General features: G+C 38.1%; 1 protein-coding gene across 1 annotated transcript in view; it reads left to right on the plus strand.

The window, feature by feature from the left end:
• plxna1a (plexin A1a) overlaps positions 1-12,183 on the plus strand; it is a 223,005-nt gene that overhangs the window by 126,311 nt on the left and 84,511 nt on the right. The window contains exon 9 of the mRNA XM_056257929.1: positions 3,197-3,311. Within this exon, the coding sequence (XP_056113904.1) occupies positions 3,197-3,311 (115 nt within the window). The remainder of the gene's footprint in view (positions 1-3,196; positions 3,312-12,183) is intronic.

The raw sequence follows: 12,183 nt of genomic DNA on the forward strand, positions 1-12,183 counted from the left end.
GCAAGATATTTGATAACGTAGATCTGTTTTTTTTCCTAATGTCAGGCAAGAGAAAACGGTGTGGCGCGAAAATGAAAATATATGAAATATGTGTATTAATTTTATTTATGTTTAAGTTATAATCATGTGTAGAGTAACGCATTATAACAGAAACGGCCAGAAATGACTTTTAATTTGACAATTTTGGAGAAATAAGCTCAATATAATGTAATGTATTTATATATATATAAAAAAATCTATTTAGCCCAGAGCTGGCGGCACCAGCTGACAGATGATGGCACGTTTAATCAACGGCGCCGAGAGACGATCGAGTAGTGTCCGAAAGTGGTGTTTCTATTATGCTGGTGAGCTCACTATATAGTGCTCTACTCCCTACCCCCTACATAGGGGTTAGGCAGTAGTGGTTTGAGTGGAGATTTCGGACACAGCCATGGTCTGGCAAAGCGTCATAGACAAATCATTTCCAGAGGGGCGTCACCAACGGACGTCGCGGATAGACCTAAAACCAATCAGAGCGATGAAGGAGATGACGTATGCAGAGCGGGGGAGAAACATCTCCGAGTGTTGTTCTTTGCTCGGTTTTTAACAAAAAGGAAACGTTCAAATCGCTTAAAACAGACGCGATAGCTGATTCGAACGAGTGATGTTCGACGGCGGCATCCATCTTTGTAATGTAGGCTACAAAATCTGCTTCAAAATCCCAGCGCTGTCGTCATCGTGTAAAGCCTGCCCAAACGTTTCTGATTGGTGCCTCGATTTCGGCGGATTGGAAATGAGCTTGAATGAGCTCTTTGCCAGACTAACTTTCAGAGCAAATCTAAATTTGCCGGAAGTTGTCTGGGTTTTCCCAGGCTATAAAAACTGTAATATTTTGAAATATTATTGCAATCTGTAATAGTTTGAATATATTTTAAATGTAATTTATTTATGTGTTGGCAAAGCTAATATGCTGATTTTCTGCTCAAGAAACGTTTCTGATTATTATCAATGTTGAAAACAGTTGTGTACCATTTTCTCAGGATTCTTTGATGACTATAAAGATAAAAAGAACAGCATTTGACAGCATTGACAATAATGAAAAATGTTTCTTGAGCAGCAAATCAGCATATTAGAATGATTTCTGAAGGATCGTGTGACACTAAAGACTGGAGAATGATGCTGAAAATTGACCTTTGCCATCACAGGAATAAATTACGTTTAAAATATATTCAAATAGAATATTCAAACAGTTATTTTAAATTTTAATAATATTTCACAATATTACAATTTTTACTGTATTTTGGATCAAATAAATGCAGCCTCGGTAAGCATAAGAGACTGTTTAATAACATTTTTAAAAATTTACTGACCCCAAAAGCAGTATTTACAGTATGTATATAAAAAATTTTTTGCCATTGAGTGAAAAAGTGTCCATATATATATATATATATATATATATATATATATATATATATATAGTGGCGCAGAACTTACTCACTTCACCTGTACAGTTGTGTAATGGTTTAGAAGTACTGCACAAATCTGTTTCCACCTCTTATGTCAAGCTCAGTTCATTCTGAAGTTCATGCCGAATGCGTGATAAGAAACTGCTCCCATGCAACTCTTCTGTTATGACTTTTTGAGACGGGTCTCTGAGACTAGAGTACAGACCAGCGTCCTTGTCCTCCTCTGCCAAACGGCAACACAATCTTCCTCTGTATCCATAGCAACAAAGCCAACCTACACCTTTGTCTCAGTGCGATGTGTGGAAAGTTGACAGATCAGTGTTGTTTGTGACGTGTCTGGCATTCTTATTTTCTTCACCTTGAGGTGCCAACTCTGTCAAATGTGGGCTCAGTTGTTAAACGTCTTAAACGAACAAATCATCAGTGTTGTTGATGTAAATGTCACTTTAAACTGTTGAATGTGAAGCTTTGGTCATTTACTTTGTGTGATACCTGAATGAATGGATTGTGTTTGTGTGTTTGCATCTTATCTTTTGGTTTCTTTTTCTTTGCTGTTTGATGAGAGCGTTAGTTCACTCTATCTTTCCGACATGTCTTTGATCTGTCTCAATCTCTGTCCATCTCACATCACCCGCTCTTTGTCACCTCTGCTTGAAAGATGGAAAGAGAAGACATAAAAGAGGTAGATTTGTTTGAAAAACCATCTTGGTAATAGGGTTTAATGGACGGTTACCAGGGCATGAAACACCTCGGATATGCATTTAAATACGTCATTAACAAACAACTAGTTGTTCAGTTCAGTTTCATACACACTGCGTAGGATCTTTGTTAATGCTGAAATGATATTGAACAATAAGTTTATTTATTAGGATTAACCCCTGGAGATGCACCATCTCGTTTTCGAGGGGGTCCTAACATACAATGTAACATAATAAAAAAAAAAAAAAAAAAAAAAAGAAAATATTACACCACAAAGCACCACTCTTTTCCCAATGTCAATGGTAAAAAGTTACAAAGTATTGGGATAATTAAAATAAGTTGAATTAATTAAATAAATTGATGACAATGAATATGTCTTCTTGCATGCAGGGATGACCATTGGAGGAGTGCATCATACATTGTACAGTGATGAGTAAAAAAAAGAACATCCCAAAACAAATCTGCAAAGTCTATTATACGCTGTATTAAACGAAGCAAGATCTAATTTTGATGTCGTTTGATAAACATCATCACAATAATCAAGGGTCGGAAATATTAGTTAGGAAACAAGTTTCTTACAAACACTGTATGAAAAACAATTTTGAGATCGATGTAAAATACTAATTCCAAAGTTGACTGTGTAAAACATGATTAATATGTGATTTAAAAGGAAGTTCAAAATCAAGCCATACAAGATGTAATAGTATCAACTTTATGCAAAGGAGTACTTTACATGATAAAACACAAGAACAAGTTTTGGATTAAAGTGGACCCAGTATTGAGCCTTGAGGCACACCTCTTTGTTGAATCAGAAAATCTGATTTATTCCCATTTAGGACAACACGTTGTTTTATATTATGCAAATATGAATTAAACCACAAAACTGCATTATAATTGTGCTAAGTCCCAAATTCCAATGCTGATGAAAGAGAAACATGAGTATGTTGTGTGGAAATGTTATGTTTTAAAATAGAATGCTTATAATAGAATGAGTAATTTTGCAAATAATAATGAAATAATACTCTTTTTCTCTTGCTGTCTCCTCTTGATAGGTGTCTCTCCTGTGTGAACGGCTCCTTTCCATGCCACTGGTGCAAATACCGACACATGTGCACCCACAATGCCAACGACTGCTCCTTCCAAGAGGGCCGCGTCAACATGTCTGAGGTCAGTCTGCCTAATACAATGCATACATTTACATGCAACTCCCTTTCAGTGCACAGCTCCCTTTCATTTCATAGAAAATTGCTTTTCATGTTTGCGACCCATCACCAAAAAATACAGGGGTGAAGATGCACACATGGGCAGTCATGTCCCATTTGCAAAGCGTTGTTCTTTTCGCGCTGGCTTTGTGTGTAAGCAGCTGTTCTAAGGAGAGCGGCGCTGGATTAATGCACTTATAAACGGCACTGACTGAATGACTATGCAAATTGTATCGTGTTGTACATTTACAAATGCTACATTTGCATAAAAACCAATATCAATCACATCTCTCCCTCCTTTTCTTATGAGCGCTGGAAGTGCGAGAGGCAGCATTACGCGTGTACAGTGGGTTATGATTACTGACACGCACACGCATCAATCCTCCACATGCCCGTTCTCGACTGCCGAAGTCGTCTCAGGGGAGTATTTGTATCTCAAACCGTTTCGAGTCGACCAGGGGGCTGTTCATGCACTCTGCAGCTGTTAAGCAGCGCTTTTGCCGTTGAGAGGGGCATTTGGGTGTAATGTACACAAATGTTTACAATTTTACACACAGCCTTATCGGTGTTCACTCCCAAACACCTTCACTAGTGTGCTGCAGTATCCACTTCCTCAATATTAGTTGATCTTGAGGATTACAGCTCAATGCAGAGCCCATGCATTCATTTGTATTGTGCACAAGTTGTTTAATTTAAGTCTTATTTTGTACACCTACTATTATTATTATCATTTTATTCTTATGATGTCATTTATTTTAAAAAATGTATAAAAATTCTTCAAATGTGTGATACTGTAGGTCTACCTTTATATTGACAGTAGGATCTTTTATAAAAAAAAAAATTTCTGAAGGAGCGAGAAATTTTACATTACATTCATGTTCCTTTTATAGGATTCATGTATCGTTTACTTTATATTTATGTTGATGTTTGCGTGGATTGTGAATAGATTCTACATTAAAGATGATTTCTCATCGCAATGTGCTGCAAAATGTCTTTAACCCCTTTATCCTTGACTGTATTCATCATGTGTAATGGCCTCGATAGCTTTATTGATTTTGTAAAATGGTTACTGCATAATACAAGTCATGGACACAATATTTCCATAAAAAAATGATTTTATTAAGCAAATTCATTGTTTAAGTCGCTCTGGTTAAAAGCGTCTGCTAAATGAACAAATGTAAATGTAAATCCATTAAGTATCATCCTTCTTCTAGAAAATTCTTTCTTTGACAGTTAATATTTTGTCTAGATGTGCTGCTGCATGATTGATTTGGACATTAGCTAGATGTCATTACATCATAACCTGAATTCAGATTTCCTGTTGATTCAGTAGCCTAAACAGCTTCAGTCGTGTGTAAAGACTTATAAACACTGGAAGAGATGCTTCTTGACATGGAGGTTGGTGGTATTTGGTATTTATTGGGTTGAGGATGAAGGTGAGATAGTGGCAGAGTTTTGTGGGTGAAGGTGTGGAATTGAGGCAGGGAGTGAAGGATTGGTGTTTCACATCTGGTATCTTCAGGTAGCGCCGGTTAATAACTAGTGGTTGAAGTGAGATTTCGGAGATTGCTTTTCATTATTCTCGGCAGTGGGGTCTCAAAAGCGAGTGATGTGCCTACCTAGACAGCATTTCTGGGAATCATGGGGGCATTCTTGTGATGACTACAAACATAAACATAAGGTTAACATAAGCCTGTAGTCATTCCTTAGTTCTAATTTAACTTATTTACTGGTCCAATCAACCAATCAATCAATCACCAACCTTAATAATAATCTATCTATCTATCATTCCATCCATCCATCCATCCATCCATCCATCTATCCATCCAAATACGACTGCAAATACAGTTCCAACTTCCCACAAATAATCCATCCATCCATCCATTCATCCAAATACGACTGCAAATACAGTTCCCACAAATAATCCATCCATCCATCCATCCATCCATCCATCCACGACTGCTAATACAGTTCCCTCAAATAATCCATCCATCCATCCATCCATCCATCCATCCAAATACGACTGCAAATACAGTTCCCACAAATAATCCATCCATCCATCCATCCATCCATCCATCCATCCATCCATCCATCCATCCATCCATCCATCCATCCATCCATCCATCCATCCATCCATCCATCCATCCATCCAAATACAGTTCCCACAAATAAGACTGCAAATACAGTTCCCACAATCCCTTTCCAAATGTCTTTATCTCTGTCGTTATTACTGCTTAGTCTGTGAACAACCATACCTTAAAAAGTAGCCAAACATGCTCTCCGAGACATGAAAGATAAACCGTTCAGCCACCAATCGTAATGAGTCACATTTGCAAATCAAATGTATATAAATCAACATTTGCCTGACAGCGGATAAACAGTGGAACACATTAAATCTGACCAGGCGGAAAATTGCTTCAGTAAGCCACACTTGAGGAATCCACAAGGAGAAATAAACAAACATATATATAAACAAACAAACACACAAATAGCACTGCTAACACACTTGTTCCAGCATTCGTTATTTGTGAACCCAGCTGTCGACCAGTAGCTCATTTAGTCACACTTGGACAGCGGTTTTGCCCTTTGCTAGTGCCAAAAGTGCATTTGACAGACCCGCACAGAAGGTTGTGTTGAGTGCGTTTCAGGATCGTTTTTGGAATAATGGTGGGGTGGGTGTATACCACGCTGTTCTCTGTTTCCAGCCTATATAGCATTTGTTGTCACGCTGACAAGCTCATAGTGTACCAACATTGATTGTCCGTAAATGGACCAGAGAGACTGAATGAAAGCTGCTGACCCACCCTGGGAACTCAACATTGCCGTAGTATCTTTTGGTTTTCTCCTCCGTCTCTTTTTATCCAACTCTATTGAGACAGAGCCGCCCAGTCCATAAGCGTAATGAATGGAGTTTGTTTTAAGGATGATGAAACTGGTGTTACGGCTGCGTTCTCTCCCTCATTTGAGACTCATTAGTGTGCGTCTCCGATGAGACAAATGGGGGTTTTGATAAATAAGTCATGGGGTGGTATATCACCAAGGAACTCCTCGATGCTCCCGCGGGAACTGTGTGATTCAGTAATGCTCTGCCTTGTGTTTGCTCTTATAAACAAAGACATGTCACCCATGATAATAGCAGGAAAAGCAGAGGATTGTGGGGGTGTTTGTCATCAGCCCGGGTGTATATGTGATTTTAAAACTTGTATATAGCTCTCATAATTCATACAGAGCTGTTAGCATTAAAAGCTTTCTGCTCAAAGCTATTGTACCTACATTGCTTTTTGGTAATAAAATAACTCGGCTTTCTGCAAATATTTTATTCTTAGTGTTTCAAAAGCTTTTCTGGGTGGTGTGAGTACATAAGACTTGTAATATAGTTGTCTGCAGGGTGATAATTCAAAGAAAGCCTACACAGACACCAAAAACAAAGGAGTTCTTTTGTCTTCTTGAAAGAAAGGTATATTCTCAGGCTTTTACAGCCTCAATTCTAATCAGTATAACTAATATACTGCTGCCAAATAGGGAAACTGCACAGCTGAGCTGATCAGAGAATTTTTTATCAGGACTTCCGTCGTGTTTATACTTTCTTCCTTTTCGCTTTGAGGGACTTAATTAAAAATGAGAATACATTTAGATTTCACTTCAGTTTGTCACGAGAGCCCATAATTACTTTTTTAGATCATTCATAATGTCTGTGATTGGTTCATAAAGCTTGAAAGGGATTTCAAACTGTTAAAACAATATAAACTGTGTCTGAACAGTGTACACTGAAAAGTTATTTCTTTGTGAAAGTTTGTAAAAGTAAGTGGTTGACTAAAAATCTTTTACCCCATTTCTATATTTCTAATATAAATATATATATATATATATATATATATATATATATATATATATATATATATATATATATATATACTGTATATTCATGCAGAAAAAGTATTTCAAGATTTTGGCATTTTTCCATGACAATTATGCACATTTCATATTACGGTAATGCAAAAACAAATAACCCCATTCTCATTATTGTAACACAAAATAATGATATTTATGCAGATTTATGCAGGTTAACATTAATGAGAATCTAATCAAAATCACCATTAAGAATAATGATAATAAAAAAATGAAGATTATTTAAGGATAAATGCGACTAATTGTCATGAAAATATCCGTACAATAAAATAACAGTCCTTAAATAAGCTATATATATACTGTATATAGGCTATATGTATATGTGACCTGGAGATGTCTTATCTCACAGTCTAAATTTTCTACATGTCTAAACATAGAGCCATGTTCCATTTTGCAGCGTGTTAGTATTCCATTATGTAGGACGTGGTGCTTTTGTGCCAAATCTTATTTTAACCTTCAGTCTGTATGCCTGTCTTTTATAGAACTTGAATAATTTAAATAAAACACACAAACATCGTATTCATAAATGACCTTCTTACAGTGCCAGCCATATATTCCTTAGCCACCTTTGGCTCTAAACTGAATTGCACTTGTTCGATCTGGCCTTTGTTTCTTATTGCATGTGGAGAGCAGCATCCACTTCTAGCATCCAAATTCCACCCAGCTCTGATTTACCGTCTGTCCCGTTTGGCTGTCAGGTGTTTCTTCATCCTTCTCTCTCTCTCTCTCTCTCGCTCTCTCACTCAAATCTCTGCCCAGCTCCCTCAAATACTCTGCAAATTCCCGTCTCCCGTGCCTCTGATCCCGGGCACTGGCGCTGACAGCACTGCACTACAAACAGCCGAGGATGGAGCTTTGAGAAGCCAGTCTCTGGATCAGTATTCCAGTGGCCGTGCCAAGAGCGCATGCCTCACCTCGTGTCATTTCAGTTCCTTGAGCTACTCCATATCAAATGCCACCTTCATCCTACCCAACGCCTCATCCTCTCGGGATAACAACGATGAGGGTTCACTGTAATTAATCAATTAATCAGAAAGGCAATTAGCAGAAACGGGGACCCTGCCATGCACCCTCACCTTTGTTGTTTGATGCCGGTCCATCCCGCTGTGTTGCAAGTAGAGCTCAAAGCCCCACGGTTCCCGTTCTCTCTGGCACTGGGCCTCTCGGAGGGATCTAAGGCTGCCACTGATCTGTGGCTTTAATTATTCAAAGTGTATTAAATCTTAATTTCCAGATGCCTCAGCGTCTGTCTGCCTAATGGAGACCGAAGATGAATTTTACATTCAGGAGTCAAGGAGATGGCGCTAGCACTCGCGAAGTCTTGGGTGGTGCCCAAGGATACGGGGCCAGGACCAGGTTTCTCATGCTGTTTTAACTCAGTCCAGTGCTACTGGGTTCTTAAAGGATTTTTTACTGTATTATTTTACTGTATTTCCTCAGAATATAAAACCCTTTTAAGGATGGAAGACGAGGTTTCAGTGAATTGTTGTGTTGTCATGTCGCAGAGACGCTGTGTGTTTGGATGCGAAAGCAAAACTGATTTTGCATTCAGAGGTTAATCAGAGGTTAAGAGTTATTTATAAAGGTATTCCTGAATAGTGCAACCAAAAAGTTTGCTTGTGCACAGCGCATTTTACACAGGACAGCTTCCTGGACCGGGGAGCAGTGGTGGAAAGAGTACTAAAAAAAATGTACTTAAGTAAAAGTATTGCTACTTAAGTCATAATTTACTTGAGTACAAGTAGAAGCACTGAAAAATAATATGACTCAAGTAAGAGTAAATAAGTAGTTTGCTTAAAAACTACTCAAGCAGCTACGTTACAAAGTACTTTAGTATTATTTTTCAATTTTTACCCAAAATGGGGAGATGATAGCGATATGGAGCGCTAAACACTCTCATGTCATATCTGTTTCATTCATACTGTAAGCCCAGTACTGATTCACACCTCGCGCAGAAAGTCCACAAGTGAGATTCATAGAAGTATTAATCTCATGACGTTTCAGGAAATGCCTTATATGGGTATAATAACATGCAAATAGAGACGTTTTGACTGATGAAACATCAAGACAAACACATGATAGCGATAATATATGTGTTCATCAAGCTAGCTCAGGTATTTTCATAAGAATGATGTATGTCTTTAAAGGGATAGTTCACCCAAAAAGGACAATTAGCCCATGATTTACTCACCCTCAAGCCATCCTAGGTGTATATGACATTCTTCTTTCAGACGAATACAATCATCATCACGAGTTATATTAAAAAAATGTCCAAAAAGTGCATTGATTTTGAATTAAACCACTAAAATATTGAAACGTTAGCGATACTGGTTCAAAACACGAGCGCCAGTGATTGAATGTCAAAGCGCGGTTTGAAGTCCCCGCCCCCCCAGCCGAACTGGAAGTTTTGATTGGTTTTGCACCCGAGTCAGACCTGTCTGTTATTGGCTGAAGCGTAGGGCTCCACCGCACGCAGTAGTTTGAAAAGTGTCTGCTCGCCCTGTTGCTCCGTCGGTAGAATAAAAATACTTTAATTTTATTCTACTCAAGTAAAAGTAAAAGTGCCACAATTTAATTATACAGTACTTGAATTTTAAAAATCAAGTACTGTAACGAAAGTATTATTAGTTACTTTCCACCTCTGCCAGGGAGAGACAACGCCGGCTCTATACAAAGACTACTTTCCACTGTGAAACTCCGACTCGAACTGACACGCTAAAACCGACAACATTATTATTAACTGTGTGTTATGCTTTAGAAGCCTTGGAAGCTGAAGCGTGCGGTTATGCTATGGGATGTTACATTTCCGACACGTGCTTGAGGTGTTTGGCCAATCACAATTCACTGGGTCTGCTGGCCAATCAGAGCACTCTGAGCTTTTCGGAAGGAGGGGCTTTGTAGAATTTAGCACGTTTCAGACAGACTGGGTATAGAGGTGCTGCAATAGTGTAGAGCATGTGAAAGATGTTTTTATTTTTTATACATATTAACCTATTCTATTACACCAATAAACAAAATAATGAATTTTTAAAATAGCGTCATATGACTTCTTTAACTGCTGCTCGTGTGTTTAAAAGAGTGCTTTAGCTGTTAGCATGTTTGCATAGCCAAATCATCTTAGATAAGTTGCGTCTTTACATTAATTGCCTTTTTTCAATTACTAATAGCAATTAGCTACTAGAATGGGTCACAGGGTTCAACTTGTTTACTAGTGATCCAACAACCAACCTTATAGATTTTTGCTGATAATTTTTTTTTATTTAAAATTTTTTTGTGGTGCCGTTTTATTTACAGTAGTTTGCTGAAAGCGTGTTGTGCTTTAGCTGTTAGCATGCTCGCATTGCAAAATCATGTAAGAGATGGACGTGCATGTCATCTCTTGCTCTGTGTTTTTTAGCATAACCACAAGCATTATGATTTCAAGGCAGCAGGCCAAGTTGAATATTTTCCTAAAAATTGCAAAGAAAAGCATTCAGTCCAAAGCAGGTGAACGCAAATCTAGCCTATTCCTTTAGACTGATTAGTATTTCAAAACACCCACTAACTGACTAGTCAATTTTAAAATCGACGCTTCCCTAGTAGCCATTTGGAAATTTCTATTATAAAGTATATCACTATGAGTAACAGGTCTCCAGTTTTAGTTTGTATTATGCCACATCTTGCTAAGTTTTGAGTGGCGCTCTATTTTCCAGCCCCATGTGGGCGGACACTCTAAAGCCCTTTTAGACTTCAAAGTCCCTTTCATTCGACAACAGGCTCCTCTTAGAGTGGATGGATCCATGAGTTGTTTCCCCCTCACCGTTTGGCCCTTACTAGTCAACAAGCTCCAGACTGCCCAATTAGATGACAGCCTAGTTCCTCATCTGTTACTCTGAAGAGACTTGCCAAAATATGTAATTAAAATGCTACTAGGATTTAAATTTTTTTTTTTGGTGATGCTGCCCTTAAATTGTTGATAGTAATTGGTTAGACATAATAACAGGCTTGCCAAAGTCGTTTAGCAGCTCAGTCAATAGTGATACTGCGTAAACTACCGGCTAAAGCAGTGCTGTTGTTTCTACTATCCTAACTGTAATGAACCTCAGAACTAAACTTTTAGGATGGCATGAACAATAGCACCACTTTAGTCGGCTCTGAACGAAATTCATGTAGCATTTTAAAATGTCTTAATTTTGAGGCTTTTCTTATCAAATATTGAGATATGTTTGATTAATTTTAATTAATTATTCAAAACATAATTAATTAAGAGATGGTACTCCAAGAATACTATGGTGGTACTATGGTACCGTGTCTAAAAATAAGTGCTTTTTTAGTATGTTTGTACTGTGCACTTACAAAGAAGTATGAAGTGATTCTCATATTCACATACCATGTTATATTTACCAGGTTACCTCTAGATATTTCATAGAATACCATAGTATTATCATGTTTTTTTGTTTTTTTTGTTTTTGTGGATGTGTAGAACATTGGTCTTTAATATTTCAACCACAAAATTTGTTCCTATGCAATTTAAATCCATTCTCAACTCTGAAGCGAGGGAATGTGGATGGTCCACAGAAGTGGGCTGTGTTTGCAGTGTGGGCTTTGCTTTGCTTAGCGCTCCACGAGCAGCGTCTCTGCATCGCCCCACAGGTTCTTTCAGGCTGAGAGAGAGAAGTAGAGAATGTGCGAGAACGAGGAAGAAAAGAGCAGCAGATATCATGTTTTGCTTGCAGGAGCATTGCTAGAGGCAGCAGTTGAGCAAAACAAACAGCAGACTAGCAGAGCAGTGCTGCCAGATCCCAGAGCCAAAAAACAGCCCTCTTCTTTCCCTCAGCACGGCTGCCCAACAATACTCTACTGCATCTCTCTGCGTTTCCATGTCCATTTCATACCTCAGCTGCGGGTCCATTTGAAATGTTACACAAATTACACGATGTGCTGAGTAA

This window comes from Rhinichthys klamathensis, unplaced genomic scaffold (genome assembly GCF_029890125.1).
Source record: "Rhinichthys klamathensis goyatoka isolate OS25496 unplaced genomic scaffold, OSU_Roscu_1.1 h1tg000147l_1, whole genome shotgun sequence".
Lineage (NCBI taxonomy): Eukaryota > Metazoa > Chordata > Actinopteri > Cypriniformes > Leuciscidae > Rhinichthys > Rhinichthys klamathensis.